This window comes from Neopsephotus bourkii, unplaced genomic scaffold, assembly GCF_033783945.1.
Source record: "Neopsephotus bourkii isolate Nb327-2 ecotype Australia unplaced genomic scaffold, CSIRO-AGI_Nbou_v1 NB_1634, whole genome shotgun sequence".
In the NCBI taxonomy this organism is placed as follows: domain Eukaryota; kingdom Metazoa; phylum Chordata; class Aves; order Psittaciformes; family Psittacidae; genus Neopsephotus; species Neopsephotus bourkii.
Window position 1 is genome coordinate 6,557,967 of NW_026902109.1, and position 21,546 is coordinate 6,579,512.

General features: G+C 46.8%; 1 protein-coding gene across 7 annotated transcripts in view; it reads right to left on the reverse strand.

The window, feature by feature from the left end:
* Window positions 1-9,435: 9,435 nt before the first annotated feature.
* Window positions 9,436-21,546, reverse strand: part of ARID5B (AT-rich interaction domain 5B) — a 124,809-nt gene continuing 112,698 nt past the window's right edge. For all 7 annotated transcript variants that reach the window (XM_061374019.1, XM_061374022.1, XM_061374021.1 and 4 more), the window contains 2 exons: window positions 19,147-19,345; window positions 9,436-15,298 (listed from right to left, as the gene is read on the reverse strand). In XM_061374019.1, the coding sequence (XP_061230003.1) occupies window positions 13,148-15,298; window positions 19,147-19,345 (2,350 nt within the window). In that variant the 3' untranslated portion in view covers window positions 9,436-13,147. The remainder of the gene's footprint in view (window positions 15,299-19,146; window positions 19,346-21,546) is intronic.

A 21,546-nucleotide genomic window follows, 5' to 3' on the forward strand; every position in this document is an offset into this window, starting at 1 on the left:
CCGGTTCAGCTCCAGGTGATCTGGTACACAGCAGAAGCTACGGCCATGAGGAGCAGCCAGCCTGGGCAGGAGCAGCAGCGTAGCTGTCACAACATCACATATTGTGCTCTTCTATCAAGTACAGTTTGCATTCAGGAGGCCAGATCAGCCCAAGCGGGAGCACCACTGCCTGGCTAATGCCATTAATCCAGAGTTATGCCGCACAGCTTGGTTACCCAAGGGGATCAGACTGAGAGGGCTCCATGATGGGCAATGCAGGGGCCCATGTGTGGGTGCACCCCTGACCAGCAGAGCAAGCAGCAAGCAGCCCTTGGCCACGCTGCTCCCATCGGGCAAAGCTGCTCCCTGCACTCTCAGTGCTTGAGGTACCGGGCTGCCTGCTCCGAGGAGAGATGTTCATACACAGAAAAGGACAAACCTCTCTTTAACAGTGAATAAGAGTGAGATTAAAACAAAAAGTGATGTGGCACACAAGAAAAAAAACACAAAACAAATAGAGAAAAAGGAAGTCCTTGGAAGGGGGGAAACTGGGAGTACACATTTTTTGGGGGACAGAAAGATCAACCAGGACAGATGACCAGGGGAAGAGAAGCTTCAGCTACGGAATCACCAGGCAGTGCCCATTTCTACTGCCCATTAAACCTGTGTGTGTGTGTGTGTGTCTGCCTGGGGAAGGCATGGGGGTGAAAGGAAACCATCAGTGCCCCATGGTGCTTGGCCAAGTTATTTTCCGTTGCTGAAGTATTCCACCACAGTTTATTGCTTTGACCTTGCTGCCTGTGCTCTTGGTCCTCCTCTTCTTTCCCAGCATGTAGAGGCTACTGGTGGTTTGTTGTGCCTGCTTAGAACATTGGTATCTCTGGGGAAGCTTTTGGTGTCCTACCTGCCTCTAGAGTGATGCACAGCTATAGCACCCTGCCTAACCCAGAGTAACTGTGTAGAGAGAAAGACAGCAACTGTGCATACAGCAATATGGTGGAATAATGAAAGAAAGTTGGGTTTGGAAAGTTCAGTAAGAATGAGGATTAATAATGTATTCAAACCCTGCTGTGTCAGGGAACGGAGCAGTGCTGAGGAGCAGGGATGGCACCAGGAGGATGCAGCAGGATGCAAAGCCCCAGCCAGCCCACCCAAGATGGAGGGGCTGCTGTAACCCGCTGGCCGTGTAACCTTGTTGCTTTGTTTGAAGGATGCAGTTTGCATCTGTAGTTCCTTTTCATCTGATATGGAGATGTAGCCTAATTCTAATAGCATACAGCTCCTTCTGCCTTCTCTGGGATTTTCATTACATAGCCCTGTAAGGGCCAGTCTGTAAAGCTGAATCTGGACAAAGTTGTGAACTGCTGTTCCCTGCCATACTCATTTCAGTTCTTTGGTCCATGTGATTCCTCTGAGCAGAGGAGGACCGATAATCGATTATTTAGTGGGACTCCCTCTGAGCTTGGATAAATCATTTGACCTCCTCCTGCCTCCATCAATCCTGTTGCAAAAGTAGCTTACTGCTGGCTCTAAATGAAGAACAGGTGCTCCTTCTGAGCACAGCTATCATGCTGGGAGAAGGGGGTAAACAAACAAACACACACCCCATCTGCAGCCAGTACAAAATGTAACCGGTGGCTCCGCTCCTGGAGCTGTTCCTCAATCTCCATTAGCAGCTGAAAGCAGAAGGTGCAGAGGATGATGTGGGGACTGTTGGGGTACTGGCTGCTTTCTCAGAGCTCCTCTGCAGCCCTGGAGAGGCGGCAGCTCAGGGCATGGTGATGGAGACAAATGGAGGTGAGGGTCTGCCTCTATGAGAGGCGTGGATGGGTGGAACCTGAACGAACGCCTTTCATCCACATTTTAAGTTACTGAAAGAAAAATTGCCTTCCCATTGGCATACCTAACACTTTAATGATTGACACCCCTGTCTTCCCATTCTTGCTTCAGAGGCCAGTCCCTCTGCTGAAGTGCAGACTCTTCTACCCTTAGATGTTTTGTACTAGTTTAGAGAAGAATAGCATCAGCAGCAGCCTTACAGGAGACCTTGTTCAGACTGGAAACCTGCCCACAGTGAAATAGTTTTGCCTGGTCTCACTGAGGTAAAGTCATAAAATAGTTGTTGTCAGGCTTTATTTTATGTATTTCAAGTTTATTTTATATCAGTTATTGGGTAATGTGTGCCTGGGCTGAAATATAACTCCAGGTGGGAAAATATAATCTATTTTCCTCCTTCACTTGCTGCCGAAGACCAAGCACCAGAGCAAGATACCGGCTTCAAGCATGTTCCTGATGGGACAAAGGTGCTTGTTTTGCAGTGACAGAGCAGGGCTGACACCGCTCACAGAGGGTCTGTGACCCCCCGGTGTCCGTGTTTGATCGCACAGGCCTGCCACAGACAGAGATGGGCTCTGCCAATGGCTGCCCAGCATGGGAGCCACCTCTCCCACCCCTCCTCCTCCTCCTCCTCCTCACTGGCTGTTCCCCATCCCTAGCCCTGCTCCAACTGTACTGAAAGGTCTGGAAAACCAGAGCTGAATGATTGGTTTCTGGGCAATGTCACCACAAGAAACCATCACCATCACCTGCAGAAAGCCACTCAGGTGCAAACCAACAGTGACCCTGTTAACCTCACTGCCCTGGTGGTGAATGCTGAGTCCTTGGAACTTTAGGGGTTAACAGAAATAAACCCTCTTGTCTGCATTATTTTGTATTGGTCTCACTTCCTTGCTTAAGAGACATCTAGAAAATGAGTTTTCCCTCACATCCAGCAGGCGAGAGGCAAGGACAGCAGCCCCTGCCACCCTGACAGGGAGGCACTCTTGCAGGCCTGCAGTAGCAGCACTGAGCACACACACTCTGTATGTTAGTGTTGTACAGAAAAATCAACGTTTTCTGTTCCTCACGGGCTGTTTTCTCCACCAGAAATTCAGCTTCCATCTATCCAAGGCCCTCAAATGTGACAGGTGGCTTGGGGGGACCTGGACAGAATGGTAGCAGCAGCCCCAGAGCCAAGGCCATGGGCTGCAGGGAAAAGCAAATACATTTGGGCAGCCTCATTTTGTGAGCTCCATCACCTACAGACACGCTGCTTACGCAGCTGTGGTGTGTTTCCGTGTATGCCTGTGCATTTCAATTTGTTCCTTGGTTTCTTCCAAATATATTTTGAAACTAACAGCAACCACATAACCTGCTAAACAGTCCCACCCAGCAGGGATGGAGGAGCAGCAGTCTTGGAGGTAGTTATAGATTTCATTATGTACTTATACATACTGAAATTAGATATAACTTTATCTCTATAAATATATATTTAATGTATTTTATTATATACTTTTATAATTGCACATTTCCTAATGCCCACAGGCTTTACGAAACCCTGCAGGTGGCTGGCAGGGGAGGCAGCTGCTATCCCTCACCCAAGGGGGTACATGCAGAATGAGCCCTCAGTGAGGAGCTACCCATCAGAAGGCAGCCTCCCCAGCCCTGCAACCAGCCCTGCCCACTGCTGCCCTTGCTCCTGCGGTCAGACCCCTGGTGCCCACCAAGCAGAGTGAATATATCCCTGTTAAATCTCACCATCACACTGCTCCAGGTGAGCGCTGAGGAAAACATCCTCTCTTTGCCTTCTGAGCAAGTTCCCCAGCTCAGAGAACATCAGCAGCTCCGTACCTGCAGTCCCGGCTGAAAGCAACCCCCTGCTCTCCTTCATTTGTTGTTGGGGAAGAGGATGGAGAGCGGAGGCCAACAGGGGTGGTGACCGAGGGACTGGGTGGCAGCTGGGCTGGAGCCATTTCACGTTCACTTTCTCCCGCATCACAAGAAATCAGAAGTGGCACAGATTATTTTTGTCCCTGTTTTGTAGGTCACCTTTAATAGGAATGTTGGTAACGCTTGCTATCTGTGTATCTGAAATCTTATATGGTAGCTCTGTAACTCGCTGCCTTTATCAGCCTTCTTTCATGTATAATTTAATGCTTGTATAACTATTTTGTCTGGGTGTGACTCTCAGAATTATGACTAAAAAAAAAGCTAGTTAACTGCTTTTTATGGAAAGTATTTCTTTCATGTTATTTTAAAACCATGGAGCCAGGGGAAGCATTTTATAGACCACAGAACCTCGCAGGGCAGTTAATTTCTGTTTGAGCTATTTTCTCCGCTGTTTCAAAGGGTGCCATCAAGATCGCTGCTATTTCTCTTGGTTGGGAGCCAGACGGCTCTTCTGCAGTTGCGACACATCCTTGTGCGGTTATTAAAGATGGGGAAAATAGTAAGCACGAGAGCTGGACGCTGCGTCACCCTGTGTCGATGGGTGGAAGGGAGGAGGCTCTGCCTTGCTGTCAAGCCACAACGTGAAGTTAGGTGCCGAGGATGCTGCATCCTTCTTCTGATGGGCAGAAACTATTTCAGCTTGGGAATGTGGGATAAACCCCCCCAAACCTGATGACAGCTCACATCCCCCCTGTCCCCAGCATCTCTGTCCTGCCAGCCTGGCAAGCTGAGCCATCCCATGGAAGATGCTTTTTTCCCATGGGCAGCAAATGGGTCTCGGTCACATTCATGCCATGGGCTCAGTGGAGCATGTGGGCCTCAGCCGTGCCAGCCTTAGCTCAGAATAAGAGCTCTCTGCCCTTTAAAGGAGAGAGTTGGGTGTTTAAAGCAGTAATTGGGTGTTTAGCTGAGCCCTGGGCAGGCCTGAGCTATGCACTAAGTATTCTGCCTTTTGTTTCATACCGGATTATTTTGTGTATGTGAGTGAAGGGGTTTTTCTTTCTGGTCTCTTCTGTGCAGTTTGTTCCTCGCCTGCTTGTGGGCGTGTGTTGAAATCTTTGCTTTTTGCTTATGAGGTCAAGTGCTTTAATCAGGAGCAAAAAAATTTGCGTGCTTTAGTCCTAAATTCTCTGAGCTGCTGCCAAATATAATTAGAAACAAATGGCTTTATCCCTCATTTGAGAGCTCCACCAGCACTGGGGGGGCAGGAGCGGGAGAGTTTGCTTTGCCTGGCTGTTTTTTGGGGAGCTTGCAGACTAAAGCACCACCAGAGAAAAACCAGTGGTACTTAAACATTCAGCCCCATCTGTGGCTTCCTCACACGAGGGACAGTGTCCAGCCCTAGGGACACAGCATTGTCCATTGGTACTGCAGCTCCTGCACTCTGCTATGGGGGCCCCTAAACAGCAGCCATTGCTCATCCTTATGGTGTCTCCCAGCATGAGGAGGCATTTGCTGAGAGAACAGGTGCTTGGAGGTCACAAACTGGTTATTTCAACAAACAAATGGTTTTGGCACCAAAATGGCTAAAGAGCGTCTCTCATGGCTTGTACAAGATGTGGAGTTTTGCAGCATTGCGTCATAGCCTGGCATCACCCTATGGCATGACATTGCCTCACAGGGTGGCATTACTTCATGGTATCACCTCATGGTATGGCATCACCTCATGGCACAGCACCACCTCATAGCATCACCTTATGGCATGGCATCACCTCGTGGTATCACAGCAAAGCACAGTGTTGCCCCACGGCATGGTCTGCAGCAGAGGAGGGAGCCCACCACCACCGCCCCATGGCCATACATGTGCTCTGGGGGATGGGACTGCCTCAGACATTGGGGGGATTTTTTTTCTTTCCTGAGTACATTTCAGAGCAAACTGAATAAAATCTGCAAGTTTGTTTTTTTTTTCCTCCTTTTTTGACTTTCTTAAAGGACCTGCCTTGGGCTGGATGCCACGGTGATGGCCGTGAGATGCAAATTGGCTAATCAGCAATTTTTTAAATGCTTTTATGGTCATCATACCCCAACCCCCCCAAAAAGCAAGGTGCAGCACTCAGGGACAAGGTACACATCCTGTCCCATGGGCACCCCTCCCAGCACCTCCTGCCCGTCGGTGAACACAGGGAGGTCTTCACAGCTGCACAACTCGGGGCTTCTGTTTCCTTATAATGCAGCACTTGAACCTGAGCCATTGGTTTTCAGCAGCACAGAAGTCTTCATGTGTTTGCCTGATTCAGTTTGAACACGTTTGTCGCCAGCACCCCAGCCTGGCGGCCCTCACCTCACCACTGCAGGGAAGGAGGGTCCGGTCCCCGATGCACCGAGCACAGGACAGATGGATGGATGTCTCATCCCAGGCTCTGCCGTGGCACTGGGGGCTCATTCCCCAGGTGAGACACTAGATGGAGCATCTAACATCGCGAATACTTGGGTATTTTAGTCCCGTGAAGGATAAATTGAAAAGCTAAACGAAAACACAGATTAAGTTGTATCCAGCAGCCCTTGCATCCCTGCTTGCTCATTGGACATGCGCCGCCTCAATAGCGGCAGGCAGGAGCGGCAGTGCCAGCGCTGGGGCTCGGCCATAGTTCCTCCTGCAGAAAGGCAGATCTCCAGCAGCCGCAGGCCCGGGCGCACACAAGGGGGACAGGGGATGATCTGGTGGCCGCTCCTTTTGCATTCCTCGAGGTCACTCTCAGGTTTCCCTTCAGCTGGGGGGGCAACATCCTCTAACACCTCAGCTGGCTCCACTTGGGGAAGGCAAAGATACGGGCTCAGGCTTTCTTGCTCCAGGAGGAGTCGAAGGTGTCTGATATTCCTGGAAAGCCTGTAGGTGAGCACTGCATTTCCTAGGGCAATTCCAGTGCCAGTGAGGATCACCAGTGATGTCTGTGCCTGATCTGCTCCTGCAGCACCAGAAACTTGCCTAAAATTGTTCCTCAAAACTTCTGGGGCAGAGACACGGCTGGCGCAGTGCAAGGGGAGAAGAAGGGCCCTGATCCTAATGGCTCAGCATCACCACGGGGCTAGGGATGGCCCCAGGAGACTGCTGGGAGATGCAGCTGCTGGTTGAGCATCTGCAACCAGCCACGCACCCTGGGATCCATACAGGGCAGGGGGATCCTGCCCCAGGACCTGTCTGCCTCCAGCCTTCCGTGCCCTGCCTGCTGGTGAAAGGCTTATGAAGGTCCTGTGGGGTATCAGGTGTGCAGGCTGCTGTGGCCCAGAAACCAGGGAAGAACAGAGGAACTGCTCCAGATCGTTCGTGTACATTGGTTGTGACTGCAAGGAGCACCGCATGGGGCATTGCTGTGCGATCACAGGATGGCAGCCTGCAGGGCACAGACCCAGAGCTCAGCTCGGAGAGCTAAACTGCGGTCAGCATCACCTCCTTTTGCATCAAGACTCCCAAAACTGTTCACTTCCCACTACTGGCAGCTGAACTAAAGCCGGGTGTGACAAGGTGACAAACCAGTGGCACAGCATCCCTTGTCCTCACCCACCCCGTGGGACATTTCACTTGAAAACCAGAAGTGGTTGTGAATCGCTAATGAAGTGACAAACTCTTCCCAAGTGTGGCTCTGACCTGCAGACCTCACCAGCACATGGTGGGGTCCACTGAGCCGCAAGGGGGTGCCTGCGTTCCCCTGCAAGCCCTTTGGGGCGCGTTAGCACAGCCTCCTCGCCTCCATTTCCTCCACGTGTGTGTGGGTTCACCGGCACCCAAGTGACCCCAGCAAACCTACCAAGGGAGGGCGCTGCGACCCCTCGGTGCCATGACGGGCCGGGCTCATCTGGGTGTGAAAAGCTCCAGCGTGCTTCTCCCAGGGGTCTTCCTCCAGCCCCGCTGCGCAGTGTGGGCCGGGCAGCACAACAGGCACACCCTGCACAGCAGGAACGGGCAGCGTCGGCTCACCTTGATCCACAGGCTAGGAAGGGCTGAAAAAACCGCAAGGAAGAGAGCACGGTGCTGGAAACCAAGTTGTGTTGGGCACCTCTGCAGCTACTGCTAAGGCCAGCACCCGTTACGTGTCTGCATTCACCCCCCACCTCCTTCGGGTGCTCACTAGTAGGCAGTATTTCAACATGGGAAGCATAAAATGCCTCAGCTTGGCAAAGTCAGAAGTGGAGGGAGGAAAAGATTTGCTAGAGGGTCCCATCTTCTCCCATAGCTTCACTGCTGGTGTGGGGACAACACATATGATGTGGTTATTTACCATTTCTCACAATGCAAGCATCAAAGGACGTTACCAGGCAGCCGGTTAAACCAGAGGAAGGTTTATTCTGTCCGCTCATACACAGTGTATACTGAAACTGTGGCAGTCCTGGCACAGCTTGCCCTAAAGACCAAATGCTTGAACAAGGACTCAGACATCAGAAGGGAACTTATCGAGGGCAATTAAGCACAGTGACGACCCTCTCACTGGTTCAGGGAGTGCCTTGCTGGGAGCTGTGCTGGTGGGAGCTCTGGTCACCACACCCTGGTGCCTGTCCTGCTCCTGGACCATCTCTCTGGAGCAGCATCACCCTGCCTACCCCTGGCACACTCAGCGGGGCATCCACACTGCCCCACATGCGCACTGGCACCGTGCTGCTTTGCTCCTGCCCAGCGGCTGCTCTTCCCCAAGCTGGTACTTCCCCTCATTTCCCGGCACACACAAGAAACTTTCCCTCAACCACAGCACATTATGCGGAAGCCCCATCTAACGGTGACATCTAACTGGTCTGTGCTCGCCCCGCTGCAGCAGCTCTGGGGGGGAACTTCCCTGTGGTTCACGGTGCCCTCCTGCTTCCCCACGGGCTGGGTGGGTCCCTGACAGTGCTGTGCACTGGGACCCCTCCCTGGGCCTGGGCTGCCCCCACAGGCACTGAGTGCGAAGGAGCTCCTTGTGTGCCAGCCCAGGCTGGTGCAGCGAACAGCCTCAGGCACACAGCCGGTGCCACTCACCCGGGACCCCCAGAGATGGGGAAGGGCTCTCTGCACACGCTCCCCTAGGACCGCACAGCTAACCCATGATGTGGGATTACCAGGTGGCCCTGGCCCTGCGGCCAGGATGTGCCGGGCAAGGGCAGTGCCAGTTCTGACCTATCCAAAACCACATGGTTTTCTCATCTATGAAGACCAGCAGAGTAAGAGCACTTGGACAACACGTGCTGTGGTAAAGAGCTCCTCAAAGGCCACCAGGTTTTGGGGGGCTTCTTGGACCCATCAAGGCAGAGAGTACACATTAAGTTTACTTGGTGATTGCAAAATCACTAGCTAGCATCTGACTCCAAAATCTTACTCATGGTTGTGCTGGGAAGAACAGGGCCATTTTCACATCCCAGCTCCAGCCTGCAGCACTGGTGGGAAAAAATGCTGCTCTGAGATGCAAATGGAGCAAATTTGCTGCAGAAGCCAGTGGCTAAGCATGGATGTTCTCCCATCCAAAGCCATTCCTCCAGTCAGCCTCACCGCAGCCACACTTTAATGTGAGCACACTGCAAAAATAGAGGGGCACTGACTGAAGATCTTGTCTCTTCCTCCGTTAGGAAATTGCAGACTTCCATTTCTTTAATCTAACCATTTGCAGGAGGAGATACTTTCTCCAGAAAAGCCAATATAAGAGGGCTGAAAGGTCGGATGGGATAATATGTAATCCATTGCGATAAGGGCTGTTTACAGAATTATTAATCAAACGCAAAAGGGAACAGATAGTAACATTTTTTATTAAATATTACAGTGGATCAAAAAGTACAAAATATCTTTTGCCTGCTATGTGATTGGGAAACTATTGGCACATAATACAGTATCAAAAGCATTAATAAGTACAATTTGGAAAACATACAAAAATTGAGTGTTTATAGTTGGCTCAGCTTTATTTCTGGTAGTGTTTAAACTAACGCAAAGGTTACTCAATAACCTTTTAAATGGGAAACTATATAATATTACTGGGCCATTTTTATATATACAAATCATCACCTTACAGAGCATATAGGCTACATAACTTGAATCACAAAAAGTATACAATATTTACAACAAAAGAAAGTTAAAAAAGTATAAACAGCTAGTAGATTATGCTGCCATTATTAGAACATATTTAAAACTGCGGGGCTGGGGGGAGAGGGGAGGAGGAGGAAGAGAACGAGTGAAATATCCACCACGCGTACAGCAAACACCCGGGGCACGCTCACGGCAGCACTGCCCATGCTGCCCCTTCACACCAGTGCACGAAGTTCCCTTCAGCATTAAAACCACAACACCTGCACAGTCAGGCCAGCCGCCACCTCCTTCACTGGCCACCGCAAAGGAAGGGACCGGGGGGGACCCCAGAGGTGCCCTAGGAGGCAGCAGCCGTGCTGCCACGGACAAACCGCAGGTGCCAGCAGGGACGGGCACAGCTCTTGCCCCTGCACCAGCTCCAGGCGCTGCCAAGATGACCTCTGCAGCCTGGACTAACTGCTTCCTAAGCGTGGATGCAGGAGGGGGACGTCTCACGCGAAGCCGGCAGGACAGACCTGCTGCAAAACGCAGCTTGTTCCTGCCCAGCCCAGCCAGGGGGCTGGATTTTAGTGGGAGCCAGACCCTACTTCTCACGTGTTCCACAAAGTCCGGCTCAGCGTGTGGCCAGAAGCTACACATGAGCTGTCTGCTGCTGGGCCTTTTCCTTTGAATCTTGTAACCTTCAGCATCCCTAATGAATCCTGGACATAGTGCGTTTGAATTGCAACATTTCTTGGAACTGGCTCCTGGTAAATAGATTTATGACTCTATTACCAATTAGATTCCACAGTTTCCTTTACAAACTTACCAATAACAATGGTTTGATTGCACAAATAAAAGCTTGTGCAATTTCATTCAGTAATAAGGCCCCTTGAACTCAAACAATGCAAACAAAGCTCCATTTAAGACATCAAAAAAAAAAGGACTTTTCAGCCAATAGGGAATTCAATAGTCTTTTGAAAGATTTCCAAGATTTCTGTTAAAAGTTTTTAAACAAATAATGCTTCTGTTGGGGCTTACGCTATCATTTCTTTTCCATTGCCCTTACTATTTGCACAGTATATGATGAGCTTCCCCAGCCAGCAGTGGGCAGCTTCCTCATGGAGCAAGCAAGGATCCTTCCCTCCCTCTCCCTGTCCCCCAGCCCTGCGCTGCCCCAGAACTGCTCCGAAAAGCCTACCATGGAACTCCAACGGGATGTGACCAAAAGGGAAACCAGACAATTCGCATAAACAAATGCACGATTCCAGGACACACCACCAAAAGACGGAAGAGAAGCGTCTGCTTTGCCAAACACACAACAAGCTTCTGTTTGCATTTGCTGTAGATTTTGATATTCTCTCCCCTTCCCCCTGCCCTCTTCCTCCCTACCCCCAAACCCCTGATTCTCCCATGATTAAGATCTAGTGCAACTTTACTACAGATGTCCTCCACACTGTGGCCTCTGCCTGGATGAGCCTGTGGTTCAGTTTCCTGTACGATTTGTGGAGCAGCAGGATGCTCTGTACTGGTACATCCATGTTCTAAGTTCTACTAGTCTGTTTATTGATCATTTAAATATAGCTTTACCACAGGAATATAAAGTATTTAATTGAAGAAGCTGGATCTTTAACAGTAGATGAGTATATTATTCTGGTTTCCACCTTTGGATATTAAATATGATACATTATATATTGTATTTGGCTTCATATCATGGGAAAATTTAATGACATGCCTAGCATGCAAAGTGTTTCTTAGTAGTTTCCATTTTTCTTTTCATATTGATTATGCTGTCTTTGAACAGTAACTGAGATGGTCTGAATCACAACCAATTTTCACATTCTAAAAAGCCTCCAGGTCACACTTTGCTTTATCGATGTCTATGCTCGGCTGTGTGGTGGTGATGTCCTGCAAAGTGAATATACAGCCATAAGGAAGCTCTTTCTTTAGGAAAACTCAGCCCTTACACACCCAGGCTTTCCCCATATGAAAGGATGCCCAGGGAGAGGCTGAGATACTCTTGGGGGTGTGAAAGGTCCATCCCAACCACTGCCTACAATCCCCTACCCATCCTACCGAGCCCAGCCTGTTGGTGAGGCACAGGACCCGTAAGCTTCTGACCCGAATCAGCACTGGCCCCTGCCCTGATTTCTGAAATTCTCAACATTCTCACAAACCACAAATCCATTTTCTGGGCTCTTTTGTCATCCATCAGCTCGCACCAGGGAGGTTTTGTTTGCTACACCATTTCTCTGGTAGGCAGGAAGGTTTCACAGCCTAGGTAAGGATAAGTACAACGCTCGACAAATTCATGGACCACGATACGGGAAAGCAAAGCTCAGTGGGAGGGGAGAAGCAGTGTGGGAGCCATCACAACTATGGGAGGAGGACAAGAGGTGCTCTGCACCTCACGGGGGCAGATCGTGGGGAAAGGAACCTTATTGGCACCCTTGCACCATAACATTACCTACAGTATGTTTATAGCCATTAAGATTAATCTTAACCAGTTGCTTCAGTTTGTAAACAGTAAATGTTACCACAAAAACAAAACAAAAATGCTGCTCAAAAGTATAAAGAAACTGGAAAAAATACAGACACATAAAAGAAAAAAAAATAGGACAGCCACAGCCTTTAAAAAAGTTGCAGATAAAATGATACTGTTTAATTTAAAAAAAAAAAAAAAGAAAAAAAGAAACCCAAAACAAAAAACCAAACATAAAGAGCACAGAATATACTGGACAAACAAAACTATATAAATTATTGTGACCAAATGTGACACTGGTAGTTTACGAAGTGGATATGTACAGTCAAATTGAACAGTGTTTACCCTTCTGTTCTAATAGTGTCAAAATGAAGAATCTATTGCCGTTTTACTATACATTGCATTGATTGAATCTTTAAAAGTCAGGAAAAGTTACCCAAAAAAGCACATCCACTGATTGTATGGATTCTCAGCCCACTTCTCCTTTCCAGGTTCATTTCAAGTCCTCAAGTCATTGGCAACAACGCATGGCCTCTGGTCCTTGGCTCAGTGAAAGGCAAACGCAGCCCTCGCATGGGACTTCAGTGAGCTCAGGACTGGGCCTGCATTTCCACGGCTTCCTTTGAACATCTGCTCTTACCATATACAAGTCCTTTCAGAAAACACATATGCAAGATCCAGTGGGGTTTTTTTTCTCCTTTTTTTTTGTTTTTTTGTTTTTTTGTTGGTTTTCTTTCTCTGGGGCAGGGATAAAGGGTGAAGGGACTGATGTGGGAGCCAGATTTAAAGAAGCAGTCCTGTCTCCATCAAACACTGAAGCGCTCCTCTAGGCAAGACACGACTGCATCCTGGTTGACAAAAATACAGATCACTAAATCTGTGAGGCATCGTCACAGGGGGAGGAATGTCGCTAACTTAACTTTTCTCTTCAGACCTTCTTTTGTGAGCAAGGGGGTTTACAGTTTTGTGCTGGGATGTACAGAGGATAGCTGGGAAGGTGGGAACGTGGCTTGAGGGTTTATAGCAGCTAAAGGATAAATGCTGTTATGCAAAAGGTCACCGTAGGAACTTCCTACAGGTGTTGCTGCAGCTAAGTGTCTGTACAGTTGCTGAGAGTTTGCAGGGGATGTGAGGAATTGTCTCTGCACCATGAAGGAGTGAAGAGCCAAAGGCTGCATTAGTGGGGAGAGCACGGTCTGATTTTTCAAGTACTGGAGGGGATGAGAATACCCAGGCGGGAGGCGATTGTTCAGCCCTGTGCACAGGCTTCCTGGATACAAGCCTGGGAAGATGGGGGCTGAAAGGGGGTATTTGTGGCTTTCCAGCATGCTGCCAGAATGGAGGCCATGCACCGGCTTGCTGCCTTCCCCCTCTGGGTCGGGACCCTTGTCTTTCATCACGGTCTCCTTTGGTAAGTGCAGAGGAGAGACAGCTCGGATTTTTTTTTCAGAAATGACTTTGTCCAAATCCTCCAAGCTCCGTTTCAAAGGCCTGGCAGCCCCCACGTTCTGAGGGCTCGTTCTGCGGCTGACGATAGGATGTACCATCCCCTCTATCTTCCTCAGGTTCTCCAGCCTCTGGGCCTGCTGCTTCCCAGACCTGTGGAGCAACTCACTGTGTTTCTTCGGGGCTGTCATGGCCATGGGGGACACACGGCAAGCTTTGGGATTACAGTCTAGGCTCACCGCCTGGCTGCTCGCAGCCTGGAAAGGGGAGATACCTTTGCCTTCTTGCTGGGCCATGGATGAGTGAGGGAGGCTGGAGCCTAGAGCCTTTGCAGTCTGTTTGTGTATGGTCTTTGGAAGACTCAAATCTGTTGGCTGATCATCTGAAGAGGCTTCCACTGCTGCCTTTTTTTCTTCCTGATGCAAAGATGGGCGATAATTTAAATTTAGTTTTTCTGGGTGTTTGTGTTGAGTAAAAGTAGAAATATTTTCAGACTCTCTGAACATGTCCCGGGGGAGGTACTTTGATGTCTGTTCATTATTAAGGTGGTGTTCTGTGTGCCTATAAAGGCTGTGCAGATGAGGTGATGAATAAAAATCTGCCAAGAAAGTGGGCACATGGGAGTGCTGCAGTCCCCTTTTCTCACTCATTTTATCTTTGCAGTCCTGGACATCTGTCTTCGGTACGTATGACTCGGCAAGAGAACTGAGGTGATGTTTTGAAAAATCACAGCGCTGAGGATCCGACTTACTTAGCATGTCATGTTTAAAAACATCATTAATTGATTTCCTTTCTTCCTTGGTTTTAAAACTCTGTACATGCTGTATGACTGAGGGCCTATTAATTGCTACAGGATCAGAATTAGGGGCATGGGGACCTTGCGACATGCTTGAGGACAGTTCATCTCTGCTGTTCAGTTTCTTTTTGCTGATCAAAGGTGGAGGAGATCCGTAAGGATAGCTGCATGACAGGGCTGCCCCACTGACCTGAGAGAGCAGCTTCTTCTTTGCCAGGGGTGACATGATGCCTGGATTACCCTTTGAGTAAAGCAGTGGTGTGTAACCAAAAGTGGAGTCATCGTTCATTGACCCGGGCAGCTCTTTTTCCTTGAACATGTCGAAGTTCTGCACCACCAGTACTTTGGGTGTTTGCTTAAGTGCGTTGTGGATATCTTCATTTCCCAGCTGGTCCACTTTCACTGTGCAGTTTGCAATGTAATCGGCCATCTCTGGCAATTTGTCATCTTCCATGTCGCTCTGAGTGGGCAGCTGGACTGGGAAACCTGTGAAGGGCATTTCTGCAGGTTCATTTTCTAAGCTGTCAGTAAAAGCTTTGTGTAGTCTTTGTTCAGGCTTTTTGTCTTCCAGGGCATCTGCTGGGGGGTGTAATCGCTTTGTGATGGTGGCATCCAGAACAGTGTCTTCTTCTGGGGGCAAGGATGTACTTGAGAAAGAAGATGAGTGCTGAACCTCCTCCTTAGTTTTCTCATTGTTCGTGCTGTTTTCTGTCAGGTCTGTCTTTTCCAGGGGCAGTGGCCGAGCTGTCTCTGGTAAAAGAGACGGAGGGCCTTGCACAGGTTGTTTCATCTCTCCTACTGTAGGGTGCTCAGGGAAATTTTTCTGGTCTGCTGATTCTTGATCCTTCTCTTGTTCTGATGAAACCTAATAAAATGATTCAACAGACGGTAATAAGAATGTGGTGCATTTTGGCAGACTGTTCATAAGATTATACACAGTACACCATTGGCTACTTTTAGAGGAATACTTGTCAATCACCCTGATGCAATGTGAAGGCTCTAACGCCAGGTATTGGATTCAAACAAAGAGATGTGCCTCCTGGAAATATTAAGAAATACACCACCCCTGCCAGGGTCACAAGAAGGCATTTCAGAACAGCAGATGTTTGTAACCTGATGAGCTTGAGCAGGCAGCTAAACATTGAGGTTATATTCTTTTAAAATTAATTAGGGAAATGCAGGAGAGCAGATTTCGGAACACAAATGATAAAGCTGTAGAAATCTATCCCACTAGCCAACTTCACCTATGAAAATGGCATGATTCCCATGTTTTTTCTTACATAAAGTCTCTCCAGCATAGCTATCTTAAAATTCAGTAATCACAGAAGAGATCATTCACACCCAGTTCTGCATTAAAGTGTGAAAATGATAGAAATGGCATACTAGGAATCCCTATTGTAGGCAGCAAATCACTGCCACAGCTTAACTAGGACACACATTTTTTTATTAACGGATTAAAATGAAGTTGTCAACATTCAGTAAGTGTGTGTGCCTGCTATTACAAACATGGCTTTTATACATTATCGTCAATAGGACCACAGCTCTTTCTGCTCCCCCATTAATAAAGCTTGTGTGCACAATTCACACTATTCATCCCATTATGTAGCTGGCTGAACTGTGACCCGCAGAGGTCACCAGAGCGTCCCATCTGTGATCCAGCTGACTGACAGACCTTTTCAAAACTGCTGTCACTCTCCTCTGACAGGTTGTGGCAGAAGACAGTCATAAAACAGCAGCATTGTGTGAGTCCTTTATTATTATTGTTTTCTTTCTTTCTTCCTTGTAAAGATAAGATGCATTGAGAAAGTTATTATCTAAATGCTGCTTTATGGTCTGTCATAGAAGCGGGGAATCGGAGAAGGTCCTAACGAATCTAACCCTCTCAGAGATTTATTTCTTCACAGCTGCTTTTAAATATTCCTGTCTGTTTGGCTGGCCTATTAGTTATAATGTCTGTTAGTCATCCTAACTTCTTTTTAAACTCGTAGCTGCCTTTTGCAGCCAAACACCATCATTAGATTCTTTACAAAGTACCATCACTAGTCTCTTGAGCTTATGAAATTACAAGAAAATACCAGACAGATGAGCAAAGCAAGGAGACGGAAAAAAAAAAAGAGAAATCATATTTAATAACTGTACATTCTCCTCTTTCTGCTAAGCAACATTTTGATTGAAGTTTCAGCTATTCTGAGGAAATGTGCAGTCTAAGGCTAATAGCATTTTGTCTGGTATCTCGTTACATTGACAATGTCATTGTGATGGCAGGAAAACAGTGAAGAGCGCAAAAGCAAATGCAACCCTAATAAATTCAAGTTCTATTTTCTCTCTGCGGACTTCTTAACAGTGTATAAATTGAGCACACAATTGAGAGGAAAACACATTTTTGTAACTTGATTACTCTTTTATAGCTCATGGCTATGGACAGCTTCTAGGCCACATGCAAAAATGGCCTAAGTGGTGGCTTGGGTGGAGCCATACATGTATGGCTGTAGAGGCTCCCTGTGAGCAACACACCACCACTGTTGTGCCTGGATAAGGACTGCACCCAAATGTGAAGCCTGGTACATGGCTCCACTGCTGGGGGTCTGTTGGGGTGAGAGCAACATACAACCCGTCTGGCTCTAGCAGACTTGGATTTTGCTCCACCCAATGAAGCTGAATGTCTCCTTTCTGCTGGCCCCATGAGGGCCACGTTCTGGGCAGGGAGCCCTCCCTATGGCACAGCACACATGAGCTCTGCATCCCTGCACTCACCCCGGGTGGAAGCAGCCACCCCTGCAGGCCCCTTTGCTGCTTGGATGTCATGTAACCATCTACCTATATGGTGACCTGTGTGAAGGCTGAGGTCCTTAACAGCCCACCCTCATTAAAGAGGGGGAGGACACATCTTACATCCCAGTTAGGGAAGAGATGTGAATTCTGCTATAAAAGGTACCATTTCTACAATAGGAAACTGCTGTAATTGTACATTTTTATTGTCTCGACTAGGCTCCCTACATTTCCGATAAGCACAGCTTAAGAGCGCTTCCTGCAAACCACACAAAAATAACTGCAGTTTAAGCAGCAGGAAGTTTGAGATAGGGAACAACAAAAGCAAGGAAATTCAAAGTTAAGGCTGATGCTCTGTTGCTGATTTGTTACGTTGTGCTTAGCAATGGCAGTGTGGACAGTGTGCAATGTATTGTGCTGATCCAAGACCCCTCATAAATAACTGGGCACGAAGAAATGACAGGGAAAGGGAGGACAAGTCTTCAGTGTACAACTCCTTGCTTTGGGCAATTTGTGTTGCAACCTTCCAATCACTGACGCAGGTTTGTGCACACCTTGTATGTATTCTTCTTCAGAATTTGATAGGTTTTTCCCCAACAGGATTCCCTGCTTCAAAATTACAGTGCGAGAGAAAACAAAAATACCTCCCCCCTCTGTGGAGTGTTCTTACACTAGATATTAAAGGTACTGTTGATCAAGGCAATTTAAAACAGAAATTCTGGTTTGGACAGGAGCTGAAATTGTAAGCACAATTTAAAGAGGTAGTGGAACTTGAAAACAGAAATCTCCTGTTCTCAAAACTGGGTACACAGAGTCTCTGAGGCATCCATGTTTACTGGTCCTGCACTGGTTTTGTTTTTTAAACAATGAGGAGGAGGATTGCTGGTAGCTGACCCAATATTAAACTGGTTTAGGTACAGGACTTACGTACCTGCCAGACACCAATGAAATCAAAGGAGCGGCCACAGTCTGCTAGGCATGTCATGTGTTTCGACATTGCAACGCCTTGAAGGCAGCTGTGATCTGGCAGACTGAGACAGGAAAACTTCACTGTCTTGTTCACATAAGGCGCAAGCAGGGCACAGGAGAGTGGGCAGGATGTGCAAAAGAAAGTGCTTAAGTAATACCGTAGCAAAACCTCCACTGATTTGTATCACTTAACAACATACGAAATTTGCCCTTATTTGCAGATAAATATGAATCATACTGATCTCTCTTACTGTGAATATAAAATCTCTTCTCTTAAGGGCTGTCCTATGTCTGTAGGTAACATGGCTCTATGTAGAAACCAGGACCTGATCAGGTGAAGCTGGTGACAGACTAGGAACCTATCTCAGCTGAAAACCATCTGTGGTATGTGACAGGGAAGTTGGTCTCAGGTAGGGCTTGGCAGGTGGTTCCCTCAAACTCTGACCTTTTAGACTAAAGAGAAATTTATCACAACATGATAAAAATCCTGGGAAGTCACATGTTTTTTGACAGACACGCATACATCTGTGAGCACAGAAGGACTGATCCAGAGGTTACCATTACACAAATCAGCTGTGTCCAACAGTTACCACAGTATTATCAACAATATTAGAGGTTCCCGCACCCTATACTTAGATTAGGAAATAACTGTGGTAGTTGTGCGGTTTCCTTTTGGCAGCTGCCGATCTTTTAGTGGTGACCACTGTATAATACAATGAGCAGAAATGGTACTTGTTACATCCAGTGCTTGGTATTCTGCCATCACTGCTGTGCAGTATGGAGCTAACCGGTTGTCGTTTGTAGGCCAGCAAAATCCCAACACAGACAATACCACAACAATTGAATTTCCAAGCAAACTCAAAGGCCAGCTGGCTGGAATTCTCCAGTTTAAATTATGTATTTTATCATTGGATTTCACGTGATTAAAGCTGCACATTTTTAATTGAAAAGTTGAAAAGCAGGAAAGCAACCAACCTCAGATGCATCTTGGGGTTTCTGTGCATTATCTTTTTCCTTCTTGCTCTTTTGGTTTTCATTTTTGATGCGTTTTGTTCCAGACACTTTTGTTTTCACTTCACTCTCCTGGGAACAGTTATCCTGTTTTCGAGGTTTCACTGGAGGCAGTGGCTTATCTTCCTCTCCTTTAATAAATCTTTCATATGGCAGGATTAATCTAGGGGATTAAGGAACAAATAATTGATCAGGGTTTGTCATTCTAGCAAAGAACAAAATGTATCTACTACGAGCAGTTTACTTAATAAATCCATTTTCTTCCATACCATAAAAACAATGGTATAAGCTGTACATCTATAAATCCAAGTATGATAAATCAATTTATTTGGCAAGATTATCGTGTGGCATAAAGTCAGTGGAGTTGGTGTGGACTGGCTGTCAGTAATGCTGCGGTAGTCTGTGTGGCTACACCAATTTGTACCAGATGAGAATATGAACCACTATGTTTTAGACTGATTTAAAAAAAAACCCACCATTTATTTTTATTTTCCCTCCTTACCCTTAAAAGCATGCAACAAACGCCAGGAAAACACCGACAAAGCCACAGCCAAGCTGATAACAGCTACACAATTTCCAGGCTGGTGGCTCCCCTGAGTGCAAGGCCGAGTGTGAGGAACTTGGCAGAAGATGAGAGTAGGGCTGCAGGGAACCTACAGTAGTGGGCACAGCACCCAGCAAGCTGCAGTCAGCACCAGCCCACCGCCACCACTGCAATGCACCCATACGGTGACAGTCACCATGCTCCCTGCCTTCTCCAGTGAGTCATTTTTAAAGAACAAGGGGTGAGGAAAAGAGTTAAAAGAGGTGTATTTTGTCACTGTGTAGCTGTCCAACACAAAATGAACAAAATTGCTTTTAAAAAGCAAGTAAGAAACAAACAAAAAAAATATCCTCCCCTGAAAGCAGCAAACACACTGAGTTTTAATCTATCTGTTTTCCCTTTGCAATCTTGATCTGAAAGGGAAAAAAAAAAGGATATAATTAAAAGGGATGGATTGTATTACAATCTCAGTTTCAACTTCAGTGATTAAAGTTTTTATAATGTGTTTGGTATGATTAATGACTCACTGTGGGATTAATACAAGACTCAGACTTTTAAAATACAAACTTTAATACAGCAAACATAATTTGTTAAAAAAAAAAAGAGAAAAAGCTGACTGTATGAAGAAAATGTACTTTGCTTATAAACAACATAAATCTGTTCAAATACCAAGAATCCTTAATTATCTTTAATCTAAGACTCCAAGGCAAAAACCTCTTTGGTTCAGATATTCATTTGTTATCCTAGAATCAGTTTCTAAGCATGCAATTTTGATTTACATACTTAGATGTTCAAACACAGTTTGGGCTTAGGAGAGCAGAAATTAGATTGCTCGTGATCATAATATTTTACATTTTAATATAATACAACATAAATTATGTTAAAATATAAACCTAATTTATGCTATATTAGAAACAAAATTCATTAACTGAGCATGCTCTGACATGGTATGTGCAAAGAGGCGTGAATAATACTTTCTAGCCCTGAATTTGGCAGGGCTCCAGTAATGAAGCTAAGCAGAGCCCACAGGGAATATTCATCTTCAGATCCCATTACAAACTGAGTTTAAACATGTTACAGCTGCTAAAACTGGAAACTGCTCCCTCTATGCAAACTTAGCAAAATAATATGTAGTTGCCAAATACCTGCTTCCCACTGTAATATTACAGTTAATGTTTATATAATAAAAAGCATAACTAAGCAGAATAAGGAAAAAAAAATCCTGTTCATACTTGAGGCTGCTGCATTTCATTTGCAATATTGGTGAAAACACCGAATTCCTCCCTGCACTGCACAAAGCGCTTTGGACTTCACTAGAGACAGGGTTGGGTTTCACACAGGGCAATGTCGAGGCAGCTCTGCCATGTGTTAAATATTTAAAATTGCTTTTAATAAAAACACATTTTATTATAATAATTGTTAGCACTGCAAGGGGAGTGTTTGACTTTGTTTTGTTTCCATGGGAACGCGTCGCCCATTAAAAATCTACATATTCCATCCGTAAAGGTTTCAGACACTGTCCCATGCCCCCTGGGAGATGGAGACACTCCCGGTCCACGAGTGGGCCTTTCTGTCAATGATGGCGTGTGATTAACCCCATGGCTACGGCCAGGACGGGAGCAAGGCCCAGGCCGACACCATTAACCACTGCTCATGTGCTCTTTGCCGAGCCTTGTAGGGTAACGCGGGACGCAAAACCCTCCTCCTCCTGCTACACCTCACCAGAACTCATTAGCTTTGGTGCTAATTAGTAACTGTGGCTTAAATTTCCTTTTCTGATATTAAGGATTCATGTGGGAGTACAAGGTTTTCATTTTAGT